Source organism: Crinia signifera, chromosome 2, assembly GCF_055691185.1.
Source record: "Crinia signifera chromosome 2, ASM5569118v1, whole genome shotgun sequence".
NCBI classification, from domain to species: Eukaryota; Metazoa; Chordata; class Amphibia; order Anura; family Myobatrachidae; genus Crinia; species Crinia signifera.
The window spans coordinates 204,481,329-204,502,921 of record NC_139218.1 but is presented as its reverse complement, the minus strand read 5'-3'; the positions used below and the strand labels follow the sequence as shown (position 1 = coordinate 204,502,921).

Genomic DNA, 21,593 nt, shown 5'->3' with positions numbered 1-21,593 from the left:
TGAAGAGAAATAAGCCTATAATTTAAACATATGGCTGAAGGTTTAAAGATGAGACTGAGACTTGCCAGTGTTGCCATACTATCTACAGTAAATGGGTTCCTTCAAAAATCTGAATAAAGAAATTAATCACAATGAGGGCCAGAACCTCAGATAATTCCATCCATCAGGAGTGATGGATGAGGATGAGATTAAGCTTTTCAATGCTGCCTTAGTTTCTTCAGTAGATAAAGTTCATTCAGGAGAGCTAAATAAAACCAATCCCACCCACCTTGTATAACTACCCAAACAAAGGTATATTTGAACCCAAACATAGGAAACCAGACCCCGATAAAGAGTCAATGTACATAAAACTACAAAGGGATGAAAGTAAAAAACAAACCCTGTGGGGCTTGGTTCAGCATGCTTATTACACTCCCTTGTTATTGATATCCGGGCACTGGTTAGCCACAAGGAGACTCGGCAAGGTTCTCTATGATTATCCTTCTATCATAACAGCAGACTACCGCTGTGTTGATGTCTGGCTAGCAGTTTAAGATTATAATTAGCCAATGGCCAAAAGATAACATCAAATATGACTAAAGCAATTAATGCCAGCTTCTAATTCAGCATCATGTGTCTGCTATACACTCCACTTTTGAAACCATATCAATAAAAGGGATATAATGTGTACAGCTGTAACACATGATGCCACAATAGCCAGGATTGTGAACATATATAGATATTTAGTTAATAAGCATGATTGCAGATAATTAGCTGCACAGGCAATTATATGTCTCGTCTCATTGGGGTCCCTCAGAGTGCATGGCTGCTCACTGCTGGATTGTCTTGGACATGATATCTTCTGGCGGGGAGGGGGGTCAATCTTTCAACAAATGTGAAACCCTGTAATTAAATTTATTTTCAAGCTCATCAATTAAGGTTACAGCATGTTGATTTATTATTTTTATGTTTTCTCTCTTACAGGTGAACTTCCATTCTGACGTGCAGGGAATAATCTTATTTACCACATACCCACAGCGGGTGATAGCACAATAATAATCTGAGATGGCAAGACTCCGGCGGAAAGCATGTATTGCTCTTTTTCTTTTCACTCTATTCATTTTTGGAACCATGATGGGCTTGAGAACATTGAAGCCAACTGATGGCTTTTCTGATCTTGCACCTGGCCTGGAACTTATGCCCTTCGGTGAACAATCAGAGAGACGCTCTGTTTCCAATGAGGCTATTTCTCAGCCACAAGGCACCACAAACGCTGCTGACAGAACCAAAGTGTATTATGATCTACACATTTTCTACTACATGTGGTATGGAAACCCTAAGTTTGACAAGAATTATATTCATTGGGATCATGTGATGGTCCCCCATTGGGACCCCAAAATTTCTGCAAGTTATCCTAAAGGTAGACACAGCCCTCCAGAAGATATTGGTTCCAGCTTCTATCCTGAGTTGGGGCCGTACAGTTCCAAAGACCCAGAGGTCCTAGAAGAACACATGAGGCAGCTCAGAGCAGCTGCTATAGGTAAGATACTATATAGACTAATTGTAACAATGTTATGCCACAGTATGAAAATCCTGATTTCAAAGGGTCCAATATCAAAACTATAAAAAAAAAGATATTGTCACCAGTGAATAGAAAATGTAAACAATATTTATATAAATGGGCCAAAGCCTAGATTTCTTTGCATAACTTTTGGAAAACTCCATTATTTTTTTTTCATTACCTTTTATTTTATATTGTAGAAGTAATTGATATTAATTTCTCTTGGAGGGAGGGGAGCAGATCATAATGCCTTGAAAGGTTTCTGATTTAAACCTAGATATAATTTGATTGTAGTAAAGAAATAGTGAAAGAATCTGCGCTCTAAACAAAGGGTGCAGCCTTATCATAAAGGATAGTCACCAAAACTACCCAACAATAGTAGATACAAATAAAAAGGTCTGATAGGGCGCTCCCACTTGAGATATGGATGTTTTCAATATCTGTCGGTCCTGTCGGGATATGGTACCTCAAAAAGAGAAGAACAAACACATCGCCATCTTCATAGTGTAAGTATTAAAATAAACATATAATAACATTTCTCTGGTCAAAGAATATTCTCCGTACCGCAAAAGAGCCTTCTCTTAGGCCACAAGATACGAAAAATCTTGTGGCCTAAGAGAAGGCTCTTTTGCGGTACGGAGAATATTCTTTGACCAGAGAAATTTTATTATATGTTTATTTTAATACTTACACTATGAAGATGGCGATGTGTTTGTTCTTCTCTTTTTGAGGTACCACATCCCGACAGGACCGACAGATATTGAAAACATCCATATCTTAAGTGGGAGCGGCCTTTTTATCAGACCTTTTTATTTGTATCTATAATTTGATTGTAGGCTAAAAGTTCTATACAAATTAAATGTATTATAATTTATGATTTGTTAGGCGGGTTATCATTTCCAGCCATTCTGGAAAACATAACCCAAACAGCATGAACACTTAGAGCGGTATTCAATCCTCTATTCCGACTGTCGGAATCCCCGGCCGTTTTCACCCGGCTTGATTGAATCTTCAATGTTCTGGCTGTCGAGTGTTGGAAAGTGGGCACGTGAATGGCTGTGAATTCCACAATCCGCGCCCATTTCCGGCAAAGCAAGTCTCCGATCTGTTTTGTCAGAATATGCCTTCAATGCTGACGGAAATGGCAGCATTGAATAGGCGACAGCCGCTATCTCTCCCGGCCGGAAATAGCAGCGGGGATTGAATACCCCACTTAAGGTGATATGTAACGTGTGTAGTATCAAATATATGAAGCCCACTACAAGGCAATATTATACATTAGTTTGTATGTTGAATTTTAAGCCTTCTGCCTCTGATGAATTATGATACGAACATGACGACTAAGCTAATTTACCATTCTTACAAGTTTGTGCTTTCTAGCTTCTGTCCAGAAGTCTCAGTAATGACCCATATATTAAACATAACTGTGCATGAGTATAGGTCACTTAGCTAGCATCTCATTCATTTGACTCAACAACCTGTTTTTAAGAATTGATAGCCTTAAAACCTGAACAGTTGTTCTGGATAGGGGGAAGAGTAAATACGTTTAAAATGAGCAGTAGCTGAACAGAAATACTGATGATTATTTTATCGAAAGCGTTGGTACGAAAGAGGTACATTTTACAATGGACTGAAAATGTTCAGAGGCCTATCATGAGTAGTAGCTGTGGGCCTACTAAGAGTAGTAGTGAGAGTAACTGTGGGTGGGCTAGTGCTGCAAGGGTGTGGATGGGGCTGTTAAGTTCCATGTGGGCATTTCCATGCCCTACATTATCAGCCCCAGGGGGAAATTTACTAAGATGGGAGTTCTATTTCACACTGTGATGTTGCTATATGCAACCAATAGGAATCTACATCTTATTCATTTAACACCTTCTAGAAGATAATAGTATCTGATTGGTTGCTCATAGCAACATACCATCTGAATCCCACCTACCACATGTTAGTCTGACCCTAACTGGAAGACTGATACCAGCTTAATAGAGCAGCTGAGTGAAGGATAGAATAAATGTTTCATGAAATGGACAAGGCATATTAGCTGGTAACTTTAATTTAACCGATCATGTTACACTACAGGTGGCTTCTTGATTTCAGGATGGAAAACAAAGACTAAAGAGCCAGTGAACTTTTACCTTTTGTTCCAGGGATGACTTCATTCAACCCTTGTGCACTATAAAAATTTGACATATGCTTCCGTCACAGAAGTCTATTATAATGGAGCTTAATATGCAAAGATCTTGCTATATGTTGGCTTAAATATCGGCATAACCATGCTTCCATGTCATAGCTACCTTCCCTCACAGGCAGGGGTGCAACATCTTCAGTCAGAACGTCCACACCAGAATGTTGACAATGACATGATGCTGACATGGTTTTTCATAGGGGCATCATGTAACTCACTCTAACCCAAGAATTATTTTTCAACATTTTGTTTTTTTTATTGTGGATATGCTCTAAGGCAGTGGCAAATTCGATCCTCAGGACCCCACATAGTTCACATTTTCCAGGTCACCCAACAGGTGCACTCATTATTGACTGATACATTTTAAAAAAATCCACAGGTGGAGGTAATTATTTCACTTATGATTCTGTGAGGAGACCTGGAAAACGTGCACTGTGTGGGGTCCTGAGGACCGAGTTTGAGAACCTATGCTCTAATGAACTGCAATGTCCCCACACACAGTAGAGAAAATGCTCCTAATGTGAAGGAGCTTCCATGATAATATAATCTCAGCCAACACCCATCAATTGTGAAAGGCGGCTACAGCACCATCTAGTGTGGCGCTCTACAAAATCCAGCCCTGTCATTACATTGCAGTGGTGATTTAAATAAAGGAAAACGATTTCTAGGGATTGCTAGTTTGGACCCCCAAGCCGCGGGTCCCCATAGCAGTTGCCTCCCCTTCACCCTCTATTATTACGGGCATACCAACATAGGAATACTGACTGAGGGGCGAGCGCATCAAAGCCCCTTGTGGGCTCACAGCACCCACTGCGTTGCGGGCTTGCCACATGGTCTATTCTCTCTCTATGTGGGTAGAAGACCCCCATTGAGGGGGGAATAGCCCCTGTAAATCAGGATTCCGACTGCCGGGCATTTAACAGTCAGGTTTCTGATGTCAATATACTGACCGTCGGAATCCTGACTGTTGGGTGGTCACCTGTCACCCATTGTTACGCCACTGGTAGAAGCTACAGCGCACAGTGCAGGGAGTGAGGCACAGAGTCCATATTGATACTGGTTTTGAACTGCATGGTTTGTAATCACACTGACTACTGAAAATGTTTGATGTTGGGACCTAAAAAAATGTATGCAGTCTATCTACAGAACCGCCTTTGGATTATAACTGTTGTGTGTTGTAACTCATGTAGCATTTACATTGGGTTTGATTTCTCTACTATAGGAGTATTGGTGCTATCATGGTATCCACCTGGCACAGCAGATGAGAACGGGGAAGCCGTGGAGAACTTGGTACCCTTGGTTTTGGATGCTGCTCATAGATATAACATAAAGGTAACATCCAGAAGCGTTACTAGACATTTGTAGGCCACATAGCAAACATTTGTAATGGCCTCTTAGTACCAAATCATCATGAAAAATGTATATAACACATGTCGCCAATAGTGAGGATCCCGGGGTCATGCAGCTGCGCAGCGTGACTTATGCCTCTCGCATAGCTTCCTGTTTCCTTCCAAGGTCCAAAGATCGCACAGGAATACACAATAGCAAAGGTTCAAAAGTATTACCTTTATTTTACACACTGGTTATACATGTCTCACTCACTCCCAGCGCTGACTCTCACTCACATCTCTCTCCTCTCTCCCGGGTGCAGTATGGATGGTGTAATGGTTAGCATTACTACCTCATAGCACTGAGGTCTATTCCCACCACGGCCCTAACTGTGCAGAGTTTGTATATTCTCCCCGTTTCCTCCGGGTACTCAGTTTCCACAATCCAAAAATATACTGGTAGGTTATTTGGCTCCTGACAAAAACATTAACCCTAGAATGAATGCGTGTGCATGTGATAGGGAATACAGATTGTAAGCTCCACTGGGGCAGGGACTGATGTGAATGTTCAAATATTCTCTGTAAAGCGCTGCGGAATATGTGTGCGCTATATAAGAAACTGTTAATAAATACATGTTGCTTTGACAGGGAAGGTGGGCTCCTTAAAGTTCTGGGCTCCATAGTAGTTACAGGGGGACCCCACGCTGTTTTTATTTTTAATCCCCCCCCCCTCATATTTTTTATGGGTTAAATGGGTTTTTAAACGGCAGTGTGAATGTGTCAAAAACGGCTTTTAAACGGTAATTTACCGTTTAAAAGCTGCAGTGGGAAAGGGTCTTTATTGCTCTTGCCGTTTAAAAAAAACGTGTACTGACCCGTTTCAGCAGTGGGAAAGCAGCATAACAGGAGTAGAAAGGACAGTAACTCTTAGCTGCACTAGATGTGTGTTATATATCACTGCACATGTGAGCCAAATTATACACAGATCTGGACATTTAGCAGTTGGATACGACAATCTGGTTTGCACCTGTGAGAGATATTTAAGTTAAGCAGTTTGGGATCACAATGGAACTGATGGCTGTTACAATTATCCAACTAGATATAGTTGTGCAAGTGACAATGCAGTTCCTCTACCAGACATAATATTTAGGCCAATATGCAATTACACACAATCATTGATCACACGTAGTAGGCCCCCCGGGGCTATCCTATTAGCCCCATTAAATCAGCACTTGCTGCTGCTTATCTGGGATTTTTTGTGGCCTGCTTACTTTTTAGTAATACAGGGACAAGTCCCTTCATGGTCCCCTCCAAAGTTCACTATATATATATATATATATATATATATATATATAAAGAAGAGATATAAAAGTGCGCTCTTATATGCTCACCAGAAATGGTACACAATGTTGAAAATGAATAGTATTTAATCAGAACATCAGTACAAAAAAGTATCTCTCTTAATTTGATGATTCTCGTAAAATTTAAATAATTGATCCAACATCTTACTTCAAACAGCATATATTATATGTGTTTTAAAACTAGAGCTTTTCTATATTACAGGTGGCATTTCACATCCAGCCATACAAAGGGCGTGATGACCGCACACTGCATGATAATATTAAATACATCATTGACAAGTAAGTTCTTTATCTGTTTTAATCTATGTTTTATTATAGTAGGAAAAGTATAAAATCATATAACATAACTACAAAGCAATTTACTATCTTGTCCATCTACCCCTGATATTAAGGGGGCTATGTATCAAGCATTTTACCGTAACATTTGTAGAAATGGAAGTTTTGGAATTCTTTAATGGTTTGTGGCTATGTACTATGCATAAGATATCAGAGGAAGCTCCTGCAGAATGCTAATTAGCTGCAGAATTCAGTCCCCTTATTATCAATGGAGACCACAATATAGAAACATAGAATTTGACGGCAGATAAGAACCACTTGGCCCATCTAGTCTGCCTTTTTTAAGCATGTTACCTCCAACCATATGTGATCCTTATTTCTTTGTATATCAATATGGCTATCCTTATCATGTTTAAATTGCTCTGCTGTATTTTGCTCTACTGTTACAGGGGATATTTTCATTAAAAATAATATATCTGCCACAATAAAGAGGGTTAATAGTATGCTCCTAGGAAATAAGTAATAATCAATAGTCATTAATTAATATACTTTGATACTTAGGGCCAGATGTACTAAGCTTGAAAAGTGATAAAATAGAGAGTGATAAACCACTAGCCAATCAGCTGCTAACTGCCATGTCACAGGCTGTGTTTGAAATATGTCAGGTAGGAGCTGATTGGTTGTAGGTTTATCACTCTCCATTTTAGCACTTTTCAAGGCTTAGTATATCTCGCCCTTAATATTAACTAAGTTAAATAAAGGGTGGCAATTGTGGTCTCAACATGAGAGTAGTGCTCAATAACGATCAGATTACATTGCTCAGAATCAAAGGCGGATATAGACCTCATGGGGCCCTAAGCAAGATATCGTCTTGGGGCCCTCCTTGCTCAAACAATCCATAGCACTGTATTTTTGCTGCTGATTGCTAAAGTATCTTTGCACACGCACTGTGTACTGATAAATGCTCAGCTGCGTGACCTAGGTCTTTGGGAAGTTGGCTTAATACAATTAAATAAAACTGACTGCACCCATATTGTAGACTAGACGAAACCATTTTGTGTTCTCAGATATTTTTTATCTTAACCCCTTCCCGACATTTGACGTATATATACGTCATGGCCGGGATGTACTTCCCGACACATGACGTATATATACGTCATGACTTGAAACTGTCCCCGCGTCTATAGACGCGGGGACAGAGGAACGATGCAGACATGTCCCTGCATGCCCAGGGGGGGCTGCGATGCCGCCCCCCCGTCGGCGATCGATGTGATTGGCTGTTCAGTGTGAACAGCCATTCACAGCGTTTTCTGTGTCACCGGCGAATAACGTTCGCCGGTGACACAGGGATCGGAGGTGATTGGTGCTGTAAAGTACAGCACCAATCACCGCGGGGTGTAAGGGTGACACTGGTGTCACCCCACCTCACCCCGCCCGCCCCCAAAGGCCGTGATTGGTTCGTCGGACCGACAGACCAATCACAGCCATGGAGGGGGGTTTAAACTAACGGTGACTGCACTGCAGACGCCATTCCGGTCTGGAATTGCGTGCAGTGCGGTCACCGTGCCTAGCTGCCGCAGTATACTGACCTGAACCTTGCCAAATACTTACCTGATCACTGCCTGGATCTTGCTACTTCTTGTGACTTCCTGTGCTGTGTTGTGCTGTGTTGTGCTGCTGCAGTATCATCGAGTTATAGATAGAGAGATAGAGAGAGATAGAGAGAGATAGAGAGGGCTAGGGACAGAGAGTGCTATATTTTGTGCTGCTGCAGTGTCAGGGACGTGCAGTCAGGGGAGGCAGGGGAGGCAGTGCTTCACCTGTCATAATTGATTAACAAAAATACAAAGATATTTCTAACACATAGACAGTATGATAAATATCTTATTTGTATTTTTTTTATATAAATGATGAGTTGGGACACTGTTGTGAGTCTTAAAGGCTGCAGGAGCTGTGCCTCCGGCTAATTGCTAACTATCAGCAGCAGCGGGGGGCGGGGCTAATCACGGGCAGAGAAAGAGGCTGCAAAGCCCATTGAAAAACAATGGGGAAGCGGCACCTAGACATCTGCATCAGTGACAGGGACGTGCCTTCAGTCCATATACAAGGCACACCCCTGTCACTGTAACAGATCTAATAGGACAGCGGATCAGGCTGTCACACACTGACAGCCTGTATCCGCTGTCAGGGTTGAGTGCAGGGGCGGGTTTAGGAGATCACCTCCCATAATACAGCTCCATACCATGTGCTGCCACTGTGTGTGTGCCGAATGTCGGACTCCAGGAATCTGCATCAATCCCTCCAAATCACTGCTGGGTAAGCTAGACAAACAGAAGTGACTGAGCCAGCAGCAGAACTTCGCAGAGGTAGGAGAGCTCTCCCGAGGCCCGGCCAATAAGATCCACTCTGCCCCGTCTGCTCCTCCTCTCTCCCTTCACTGGCTTTCTCCCCTTTCTATCTGTGTCTGTCCAGCCAGCCTCAGCTCTAGCAAGCACAGCATTTCAAGTGTGTGAGTCTGTGTCCTGCTGCCCGGTATCTCATTAACACTTCAGCTCCGTTCAGACTGATAAGCAGCACAGTCTGTCACTGTCCGTGATTTCTCCCTGCATCCAGTGCACTAAACAGGTCAAGGTCAGCCCCTACCCTGTCCCTTATCTATTCAACCTCAGCTCAGCAGCGTTTCCAGGATCATTCAGCCATACAGTACTGTATATAATGATTGATATGGGCTGTGCTGTGATCTGAGGTCTGTGTGTTGGGGCCGAGGGAATGGGTTCCAGAGGGAGCTGCAGTATCTGGAAAGTTTTTCCTGAATCCTTCATGCAGCCATCACTCACAGATTAGGGGGCCCATTTACTATGGTCTATCACACCATCTGTATATAAAATACTGTGTATATAAACTGTAGAAGCAGTCCATTTCATCACTGCTTCTATATAATATATACCCTGTATTTTACATACTTAGGGGATAGTCATCAAAGCTCTCACAATTGAGCATTGGCGGCGGTAGCGGTGATACTGTTTCGTGCTTTGGCGGGCGGGACTTGTACCCATATCAAAATTGGGTCCACAGAGCCTCACCAGTCTCTCACTTCACCGCACGTCACTGTGCAGTGTGATAGAGTTATAGAGAGATAGAGAGAGATAGAGAGAGATAGAGAGATAGTGACAGATTGTGCTATATATTTTTTATATAACTGACTGTTGCCCCCCCTTTTGTGCTGATCAGTATAAATTAACTGATCAGCAACTTTTTGGGGGCGCAGGTTTTTTTTTTATATATATATACCTGTCAGTGCTGCTGCTGCAGTGTCATAGAGTGAGAGATAGAGAGAGATAGTGACAGAGAGTGATAGAGACTGCTATATTTTGTGTCTGCTGCCCCCCTTTTGTGCACCCCCAGCAACTTTTTGGGGGTGCAGGGGTTATTTTTCATATATATAACTGTCAGTGCTGCTGCTGCAGTGTCATAGAGTGATAGATAGTGAGAGATAGAGAGATAGAGAGAGATAGTGACAGAGAGTGATAGAGAGTGCTATATTTTGTGTCTGCTGCCCCCGCCTTTTGTGCTGATCACTATATCTGAGGTGATCAGCAACTTTTTGGGGGTGCAGAGGTTTTTTTTTTTTATATATATATACCTGTCAGTTGCTGCCAGTTGCACTGTCAGTTGCACCAAAGGTTGTGCACCTGCTGCCCCTCACTGGTAATCAGTGTCGCATCACTGATCACCTTTTTTTTTTTTTGAGGGTGCTGTGGGGTCTTTTTTTTATTTTTTTTTTACACACACTGTGATTTTGTGGGTGTCCTGTGGCCACTGTGCGCTGATCAGTGACGTACATCACTGATCAGCTTTTTCGGCACAGGGTTGATCTATTTTTTTTTTTTTTTTATCAAATTCCTGTTGCCTTTGAGCGCTGTTCAGTGACGGACGTTACTGACCAACATCTGTGCTCAATTTTTGGCGCAGGACCTTTTTTTTTTTTTTTTTTTTAACCCCTTCAATTTTTTTTTTTTTTTATTGGGATCAAATTCCTGTATAAAGTATTTTTTTTTTTCTGCACTACATACACACTACATACCCCCCGGGTTGAAATAAAGTTTGTACCCCCCCCTACACTATACACGTGTTGAAACATTTCACTACCAGTAACACAAAAATAAAAATGGCATCCCAAATGTCATCCCAAATGTCATTCCAGTCATCCAGAAGAATGTATTCAGTGGAGGAGGCATATGCCATGCTTGCCTCTGACTCTGACACAGCCAGTGAGGCAAGCGGGGAATTTGAAGGATTCGTCTTAAGCTCCTCTTCCTCCTCTGGTGATGAGGGACCCCCTCAAAGACGCCCCCGTAGAGCAGCTGAGACCCCCCCCCCAATAATTGATCTCGTATGGACCCCACCACCAGACAATTTTGAGCCCCAGGTTCCTGAGTTTTTGGCCATGCCAGGAATCCAATTTGATTCCACAGGTCTCAGAGAAATTGACTTTTTCAAATTATTTTTCTCTGATGATTTTATAAATTTAATGGTGGACCAAACTAATTTATATGCCCAGCAGTTTATTGCTCAAAACCCCACGTCATCATTTGCTAGGTGGACCCCTGTAGATGCAGTAGAGATGATGACGTTTTGGGGTCTGGTGTTTCATATGGGCATAGTAAAAAAGCCAGAAATTAGGCAATATTGGAGTACAGATGTTCTGTACAGCACCCCATTTTACCGTATGGCCATGACTCGGGCTCGTTTTGAGATGATCCTTACATTTTTGCATTACAACGATAATGCACAGTGCCCACCCAGAGATGATCCCACCTTTGACCGGCTAGTCAAAGTCAGGCCGGTCATTGATCATTTCAGTGCCAAATTTGCAGAGATGTACATCCCTGAAAAATTTATTTGTATCGACGAGTCCCTTATACATTTTAAAGGAAGGGTTAAATTCCGCCAGTACCTTCCCAGTAAGAGGGCAAGGTATGGCATAAAAATGTATAAGCTGTGTGAAAGCACCTCAGGGTACACCCACATGTTTAGGGTATATGAAGGGAAGGATTCAAGAATTGAACCGCCAGAATGCCCCCCCTCCCTCGTAGGTGTTAGTGGAAAAATTGTCTGGGATTTAGTGCACCCCTTCCTGGATAAAGGTTATCACCTCTATGTGGATAACTTTTACACTAGCATCCCCCTGTTTAAGGCCCTTGGTTCAAGAGGTACAGCAGCTTGCGGTACTGTGCGCAAGAACCAAAGAGGCCTCCCAAAAACGCACATTGCCCAAGTAATGAGAAGGGGTGAAAGCAGGGGAATATGCACCGAAAATATGTTGTTGGTCAAATATAAGGACAAGAGGGATGTCCTTATACTGACAACAATTCACGGAGACAGTACCACCTCCGTCCCTGTACGAGGTACCAGTACCCACACCTCAAAACCTAATTGTATCCTGGATTACAATAGGTACATGGGCGGAGTGGATCTTTCAGATCAGGTACTGAAGCCGTACAGTGCCCTGCGGAAAACAAAAATCTGGTACAAGAAGCTGGCCGTGTATATCATCCAGATGGCACTGTATAACGCTTACGTGCTATTCCGTTCTACCAGCCAGAGGGGGACATTTATGCACTTTCAAGAGGAAGTCATAAAGGGCCTAATATTTGGGAACCAGCAGGCAGAGGGCCCCAGTACTTCTAGTACTGGCCCCCGTATTGTACCAGGGCAGCATTTTCCGAACGAAATCCCCTCCACTGCAAGAAAGGGCAGGACACAAAAAAGGTGCAAAGTTTGCTATAAAAAGGGAATAAGAAAGGAAACTATTTTCCACTGTGAAACTTGCCCCGACAAACCCGGCCTATGTATAAAGGAGTGTTTTAAAATATACCACACATCTATGGATTATTAGGTTCATCATTTCACCGTGCTTCGGGGGTCTTGCTAATGCCACATAGCACCCACCATTCATTCCACCAGAATCTGAGCTGCAAAATCCAAAAATCACTCCTTCCCTTCTGAGTCCTGCCATGCACCCAACTGGTATTTTTTGGTCACATATGAGGCATTGCCATACTCGGGAGAAATTGGGGCACAGATTTTGGGGTGCTTTTTCTCCTTCATACCTTCTGAAAATGAAAAATTTTGAGCCAGAACTGCATTTTTGTGTAAAAAAATGTAATTTTTCATTTTCACTGCCCAGTTGTATCAAAATTGGTGAAACCCCTGGGGGTTTGAAATGTACACTATACCCCTAGATGAATTCCCTGAGGGGTGTAGTTTGCAAAATGGGGTCACTTGTGGGGGGGTTCCACTGTATTGGTGCTTTGGGGGTCTTGCTAATGCGACATAGCACCCACCAACATTCCACCAGAATCTGTGCTGCAAAATCCAAATATCACTCCTTCCCTTCTGAGTCCTGCCACTTTTTGGTCACACATGAGGCATTGCCGTACTCGGTAGAAATTGGGGCACAGATTTTGGGGTGCTTTGTCTCCTTCCTTCCTTGGGAAAATGAAAAATTTTGAGCCAGAACTGCATTTTTTGTGTAAAAAATTTAATTTTTCATTTTCACTGCCCAGTTGTACCACAATTGGTGAAACCCCTGGGGGTTTGAAATGTACACTATACCCCTAGATGAATTCCCTGAGGGGTGTAGTTTGCAAAATGGGGTCACTTGTGGGGGGGTTCCACTGTATTGGTGCTTTGGGGGTCTTGCTAATGCGACATAGCACCCACCAACATTCCACCAGAATCTGTGCTGCAAAATCCAAATATCACTCCTTCCCTTCTGAGTCCTGCCACTTTTTGGTCACACATGAGGCATTGCCGTACTCGGGAGAAATTGGGGCACAGATTTTGGGGTGCTTTTTCTCCTTCATACCTTCTGAAAATGAAAAATTTTGAGCCAGAACTGCATTTTTGTGTAAAAAAAATTAATTTTTCATTTGCACAGCCCAGTTGTATCAAAATTGGTGAAACCCCTGGGGGTTTGAAATGTACACTATACCCCTAGATGAATTCCCTGAGGGGTGTAGTTTGCAAAATGGGGTCACTTGTGGGGGGGTTCCACTGTATTGGTGCTTGGGGGGTCTTGCTAATGCGACATAGCACCCACCAACATTCCACCAGAATCTGAGCTGCAAAATCCAAAAATCACTCCTTCCCTTCTGAGTCCTGCCATGCACCCAAATGGTATTTTTTGGTCACATGTGAGGCATTGCCGTACTCGGGAGAAATTGAGGCACAGATTTTGGGGTGCTTTGTCTCCATCATTCCTTGTGAAAATGAAAAATTTTGAGCCAGAACTGCATTTTTGTGTAAAAAATGTAATTTTTCATTTTCACTGCCCAGTTGTATCAAAATTGGTGAAACCCCTGGGGGTTTGAAATGTACACTATACCCCTAGATGAATTCCCTGAGGGGTGTAGTTTGCAAAATGGGGTCACTTGTGGGGGGGTTCCACTGTATTGGTGCTTGGGGGGTCTTGCTAATGCGACATAGCACCCACCAACATTCCACCAGAATCTGAGCTGCAAAATCCAAAAATCACTCCTTCCCTTCTGAGTCCTGCCATGCACCCAACTGGTATTTTTTGGTCACATGTGAGGCATTGCCGTACTCGGGAGAAATTGGGGCACAGATTTTGGGGTGCTTTGTCTCCATCATTCCTTGTGAAAATGAAAAATTTTGAGCCAGAACTGCATTTTTGTGTAAAAAATGTAATTTTTCATTTTCACTGCCCAGTTGTATCAAAATTGGTGAAACCCCTGGGGGTTTGAAATGTACACTATACCCCTAGATGAATTCCCTGAGGGGTGTAGTTTGCAAAATGGGGTCACTTGTGGGGGGGTTCCACTGTATTGGTGCTTGGGGGGTCTTGCTAATGCGACATAGCACCCACCAACATTCCACCAGAATCTGAGCTGCAAAATCCAAAAATCACTCCTTCCCTTCTGAGTCCTGCCATGCACCCAAATGGTATTTTTTGGTCACATGTGAGGCATTGCCGTACTCGGGAGAAATTGGGGCACAGATTTTGGGGTGCTTTGTCTCCATCATTCCTTGTGAAAATGAAAAATTTTGAGCCAGAACTGCATTTTTGTGTAAAAAATGTAATTTTTCATTTTCACTGCCCAGTTGTATCAAAATTGGTGAAACCCCTGGGGGTTTGAAATATACACTATACCCCTAGATGAATTCCCTGAGGGGTGTAGTTTGCAAAATGGGGTCACTTGTGGGGGGGTTCCACTGTATTGGTGCTTGGGGGGTCTTGCTAATGCGACATAGCACCCACCAACATTCCACCAGAATCTGAGCTGCAAAATCCAAAAATCACTCCTTCCCTTCTGAGTCCTGCCATGCACCCAAATGGTATTTTTTGGTCACATGTGAGGCATTGCCGTACTCGGGAGAAATTGGGGCACAGATTTTGGGGTGCTTTGTCTCCATCATTCCTTGTGAAAATGAAAAATTTTGAGCCAGAACTGCATTTTTGTGTAAAAAATGTAATTTTTCATTTGCACAGCCCAGTTGTATCAAAATTGGTGAAACCCCTGGGGGTTTGAAATGTACACTATACCCCTAGATGAATTCCCTGAGGGGTGTAGTTTTCAAAATGGGGTCACTTGTGGGGGGGTTCCACTGTATTGGTGCTTGGGGGGTCTTGCTAATGCGACATAGCACCCACCAACATTCCACCAGAATCTGAGCTGCAAAATCCAAAAATCACTCCTTCCGTTCTGAGTCCTGCCATGCACCCAAATGGTATTTTTTGGTCACATGTGAGGCATTGCCGTACTCGGGAGAAATTGGGGCACAGATTTTGGGGTGCTTTTTCTCCATCATTCCTTGTGAAAATGAAAAATTTTGAGCCAGAACTGCATTTTTGTGTAAAAAATTTAATTTTTCATTTTCACTGCCCAGTTGTATCAAAATTGGTGAAACCCCTGGGGGTTTGAAATGTACACTATACCCCTAGATGAATTCCCTGAGGGGTGTAGTTTGCAAAATGGGGTCACTTGTGGGGGGGGTTCCACTGTATTGGTGCTTGGGGGGTCTTGCTAATGCGACATAGCACCCACCAACATTCCACCAGAATCTGAGCTGCAAAATCCAAAAATCACTCCTTCCCTTCTGAGTCCTGCCATGCACCCAAATGGTATTTTTTGGTCACATGTGAGGCATTGCCGTACTCGGGAGAAATTGGGGCACAGATTTTGGGGTGCTTTTTCTCCTTCATACCTTCTGAAAATGAAAAATTTTGAGCCAGAACTGCATTTTTGTGTAAAAAATTTAATTTTTCATTTTCACTGCCCAGTTGTACCACAATTGGTGAAACCCCTGGGGGTTTGAAATGTACACCATACCCCTAGATGAATTCCCTGAGGGGTGTAGTTTGCAAAATGGGGTCACTTGTGGGGGGGTTCCTAACTTTTAGCATCTTATGGTGCCTAGAATCCTACATGGTGCCTAAAAAATAATCTCATAAAAAGGAGGCTCCAAAATCAAGTAGGTGCTCCTTCTATTATGAAGCCTGTGGTTTGGTCAACGTGCACACTAGGGCCACATATAGGATATTTATGAAAACAAAAGAATTGGGGGAATCAATTTTTAGTCACATTTCTCTAGTAAAATCTACTGTGTTCCTTAGAAAAATGTATTAAAATTGCAAATCTGCAAAAAAAATGAAATTTTGAAATTTCACCTACACTTTGTTTTAATTCCTGTGAAACACCTAAAGGGTTAACAAACTTCCAAAATGCTGTTTTGAATACTGTGAGGGGTGCAGTTTTTGAAATGGCATCATTTATGGGGGTGTCTCGCATACAAGTCCCTCAAAGTCACATCAGAACTGAACTGGTCCCTAAAAAAATCAGTGTTTGAAATTTTCTTGAAAATTTGAGAATTTGCTATTCATATTGTAAGCCTCCTAGTGTCCAAAAAAATTAAAAGGAAGTTGAAATAATGATGGAAACATAAAGTAGACATATGGTCTATGTTAGTTATTAACTATTTTGAGTGGTATGATTATTTGTCTCACAAGCAGAAAATTTAACATTTTGCAAATTGCTAAATTTTCCATTTTTTTACGACATTTTGGTATTTTTCACAAAAAAACACAGACTGTATCGACCCAAATTTACCACTAATTTGAAGTACAATGTGTCACGAGAAAACAATCTAAAAATCACTGGGATAAGTAAAAGCAAAAAAAAGTTATCCCCACTTAAGTGATACATGTCAGATTTGAAAAAAAGGGCTCTGTCAGGAAGGCAAAAACTGGCTGTGTCAGGAAGGGGTTAAAAATAACTTTAATAATACTATGGTGGGTCATAATATCACACAATAGTCACTAAATGCTCCTCTGGGAACGTTTGGGATGACCAAGATATCTTGACGAGGCCCCTTGGGACTTGCTGGGTCCTAGGGAGGCGCCTAGGTTGCCTTGTGGAAAAATCCGCCGGTACTTGTTTCCTATCTGGGCGCCCGCTACGTTAATTGCGCACCATGCTATTCTCCGTATAAAAATCGGATCGCATCGCATCGGATACCACAAATGTACATACACGATATTGAACGATGCGATGCGATCCGATTTCGTTCCCGCTTTTATGGTTGGCCCATAGGATGGCCCATCTGTAACACTACTGTATTTATTTACCCTTCAAAGCCCTCCCCTTGTCACATCTGCACAGAAACACAGTATTGACGTCAACCCGAAGCGTGGCGAGCGCAGCGAGCCCCGCGAGGGGCGGCGGTACGCGTCCTCCGACTTTTTCATACCCCCACTATCCACGTCGGCGTGGAGTTGAGAATAGAAAGTGTGGCGAGCGCAGCGAGCCACCGAGCCCGAAGCGTGGCGAGCGGACGCGGATACTTCACAGGTATCCGTGTCCCCTCGCGGGCTTCACAGGTATCCGCGTCCGCTCGCCACGCTTCGGGCTCGGTGGCTCGCTGTGCTCGCCACACTTTCTATTCTCAACTCCACGCCGACGTGGATAGTGGGGGTATGAAAAAGTCGGAGGACGCGTACCGCCACCGCTCGCCACGCTTCGGGTTGATGTCAATACTGGGGTGGCGTTAACAATGGAGGCGCATTTTAAACCATCAGGGGGGGTTTCCTATACAAATCGTGGGTTTGCGGGGTTATTACATTGAAATCAATGTAAAATCGGGTCTCAGGGACCATTTAACATTGATTCCAATGTAAAAATCTGGTTGATGCATGAAATCGGATCGGATAGCATCGTATGCCATCGTACATCATCGAGTACCGAATCCGATGCGATCCGATTTCATTACGGTGCCGTACGTAGAAAACCTGGGCGCCCAGATAGGAAACAAGTACCAATCCGCCTTTGCTCAGAATATTACTGGACATGCTCAGAAATACAGTGGTATTGGGTATAACAGCTTGTGTGTGCCCTTAATACCTTGTATGATCCGTAAGTTTCACAAAAGGAACAGGAAAAGTAGAGCAGGGTCGTGACTAATGAGTGACCAATATAACTCACAATCAAAGTATGATATCAATATTTTTATTGGGATAATTAATATTATATTAAAATGTGAAAGATCGTAATGGTATCAAAAGGATAAGAAAATATAAAACACAAACAAATTCCAAAAACAAGTTAGACTACAGTATAAAAAAAAGTAATAATAATAATATAGAAAAGTAATAGAGTGAATTTGACTTAATTTCAAAGTGCTGGGAGGAAAGTTTGATGACAATGGTGTAATCCTATTTAGGATGAAGTCCTCACAGTGCATAATAGGCAATTTCCACTGATCCGTTAGTTTATCTGCCACCCATCCAGAGCACCAAATGGCTAGGTCTCATCCAGTGTGGCCAATTACACATGAGCACATAAGAAGGTTAGACAGTTAGGTACTTATATGTTAGTTGGGCGCCCACTATAGTAAGTACACTCATACCCCCACTATCCATGTCGGGATGGAGTTGATTTTATACAGTGTGGCGAGCCACCGAGCCCAAAGCCACATGCGGACGTGCAAAACTAAGCAAATAGCTTAGTGGGCGCCCAACTAACATATACATACCGACAGTTATCCTATTGCTCAGCATGCAAGACAAGCTTCAGAATCACTATTATGTAGGTAACTTTACAATAATACATACTGTTATTGTCTCATCACTGAAAGTCTTGTAGCATTATTTATATTCTCATTCATTTATTTCTAACAGTTTTTTTACTCTTTTCAGTTTTGGTTCCCATGCAGCTTTCTACAGATATAGGACAAGCACCAGCAAAAGCCTTCCACTCTTCTACATTTATGATTCGTACCTGACACCACCTGAGTCCTGGGCAAACCTGCTGACAGTGACTGGCTCTCATTCTATCCGTAACACTCCTTATGATGCGGTCTTCATTGGCCTTTTGGTAGAAGAGGGCCATAAGCATGACATCCTTACAGCTGGCTATGATGGAATTTACACATACTTCGCCTCAAATGGCTTCTCCTTTGGTTCTTCCCACCAGAACTGGAAAACCATCAAAAGCTTTTGCGACACCAACAACCTCATGTTTATTCCAAGTGTAGGACCTGGTTACATAGACACCAGCATCCGACCATGGAACAACCACAATACCAGGAATAGAGTCAATGGAAAGTACTATGAGACAGCTCTTCAGGCTGCTCTGACTGTACGGCCAGAAATAGTTTCCATCACATCATTTAATGAGTGGCATGAAGGGACCCAAATTGAGAAGGCTACTCCAAAGAAAACAGCCACTCGCCTCTATCTAGACTATTTACCACACCAGCCTGACCTTTACCTTGTTCTTACCAGGAAGTGGGCAGAACATTTTAACAAGGAGAAAGAACAATGGCTGATGTGAGCTCAGAGCTTGGTACATGCCTAACTGGAAAGAAATAAATCCTCTATTCTGGCTGAATCAGTACAGACTCAAGAGAAGATGCTGACAAATGGAGTACCAAAGACGTGCCTAAGCTTGTGCCAGTATCAGCTAATGATGCTGTTTTGCTAATCTTCTCATTGAAGATTCAGTTTATGCATGTGGATGCTCTTGTTGACACTTGTTTGGGAGTGAATAGCAGCTGAACTCTTCGTAAGAGTAAACAATGTTTAAGTGAAATAGTTTTCATGGGTAATTTCCCAGAGTGAAAACAGGAACAAGGGATTGTTGTGTAACGTCGTCAAAAGGAGATCTATGAAAACAGCCTAAAATATAGAACAGAAGATAAAACTGTATGTCCACAAGACACTCTTATGAATGTCTCTTAATCCACTCCAGCAAAGATGAGAGATGAGTCATGAACAATAAAATTTGAAAACACAAATTAAACCTTGATACCTTGTTAGTCCCTTTGTGACAGGATCATGTTGTATTGTATGAACACTTTTAGTCCAAATGCAGGAACTCTTTATACAACCATTATATGGACCACATCACCTGGAGCACTGTGTCTGAGCAGGTGGCCAATTTATGAGGAAGGTTTACCCATATAAGTTGTTGTAATGTAATGAATGCCTTTAACGTTTACAACTGTTTGACTCTTTGGCATATTGCCGGTTTATTAGGCAAACAATAGATATTCAGAGAAAAATATTATTCCTTACTACGGCTTTATACGTTTTTAAACCCATGATGACTACATCAAATTCATAATTTTTGCTATGACCTAGTGTAGCGTAGTTTAATTCATGTATTTTGTAGGACAGCTAGAAGAATTTTATATTTATTCACTCATTCACACATTGGACTATATCTATGGTGTTTAAATTGATGCCCATTACAAATATCTGGAAGCAGGTGGAGGGCAGGGGGCGGAGACACCCCTGTCACTGAAGCCAATGTGATTTGGCACTGGGCACAAGCAGCAGATTCAGCACTAACAGTGACTGCATCCAGCTGTCACTGTCAGTGTTGTATAGGGAGAGAGAGAGAGAGAGTGCAGTGGCAGTGCTGGTGCGCATGGACATCGGAATTAGAGTTGGGGGGTAAGGGGGCAGCTATCCAGCCAAATAAATATTCTGACACCCCTGTCAGTGCAGGTGTGAGTGCACGGAACTGCCCTTACCATTGGGAGTGCCATGGCAGTGTTACTGGTTTATATCTAAAACTTAGTATGATTCTGGCATCCAGTGAAGAGAAGCCAGAGTCTGACAGATTTCTTATACCGAGCATGAGGCTGCTGCAAGTGCTGGCACCAAGGATGGCTACTGCTGCAGCTGATATACAAGCAATGTATAACTGGTTACCACTGCCATTAGCATAAGGTAGTAAATACGGCTTGGGCAGCTTCCACTATACGTGCAACCCTTAGGCGGACACTTTCTGTGCTTTCTCTGCCAGCTCATGCTTCTGGTATGGGGAAATTTGGGTATGAAGGAAACTGTGATTTCTGGGTAAAGAGGACAATGGGCGAGGATCTATATAACTGTTATCAGATACAACCAAAGATATTTTTTAATCAAAATGAAAATGTAGAGTTTCTAATGCATGTGAAAATGCTGCTCCCATCTCTGTATTATATGCCCCAGATGATCAGACGTTACACAGTAAGAATGGGGCCTTATTTATCCGGTTACAATGCCTGAGATGGTCGTTTGCAACCTGCATCAGTTGCATACTGCTGAGCGACCATGGTGTTTACTTCTGCCTTAGTAATGGTACCGGATTCCTTGCTATAGAGGTGCAGGTCCCGCCTCACCGGTGTGAAAGATGGGGGCCAGTGACAAATAGTCTGTGGAAGTCCTCAACTCTAATCTGTCCGCATTTAGAAAAGTAGTCACCGCTTCTGTGGGCTCATCAGCCACCATATAAGCTGTGGCTACCATTAGCTGCATTCTGGGTGGTGTTGAATGCATGGGACGTTCTAAGTGCTCTGAATTAAACAATTCCTCATTATTCCAGATACATTCATAT

The 21,593-nt window shown here is 42.6% G+C and overlaps 1 protein-coding gene across 3 annotated transcripts in view; it reads left to right on the top strand.

Moving 5' to 3' along the window:
* MANEAL (mannosidase endo-alpha like) overlaps nucleotides 1-20,015 on the top strand; it is a 57,199-nt gene extending 37,184 nt beyond the window's left edge. For all 3 annotated transcript variants that reach the window (XM_083173590.1, XM_083173588.1, XM_083173587.1), the window contains exons 2-5: nucleotides 964-1,519; nucleotides 4,945-5,054; nucleotides 6,614-6,690; nucleotides 18,905-20,015. In XM_083173590.1, the coding sequence (XP_083029716.1) occupies nucleotides 1,045-1,519; nucleotides 4,945-5,054; nucleotides 6,614-6,690; nucleotides 18,905-19,541 (1,299 nt within the window). In that variant the 5' untranslated portion in view covers nucleotides 964-1,044 and the 3' untranslated portion in view covers nucleotides 19,542-20,015. The remainder of the gene's footprint in view (nucleotides 1-963; nucleotides 1,520-4,944; nucleotides 5,055-6,613; nucleotides 6,691-18,904) is intronic.
* Nucleotides 20,016-21,593: the final 1,578 nt, after the last annotated feature.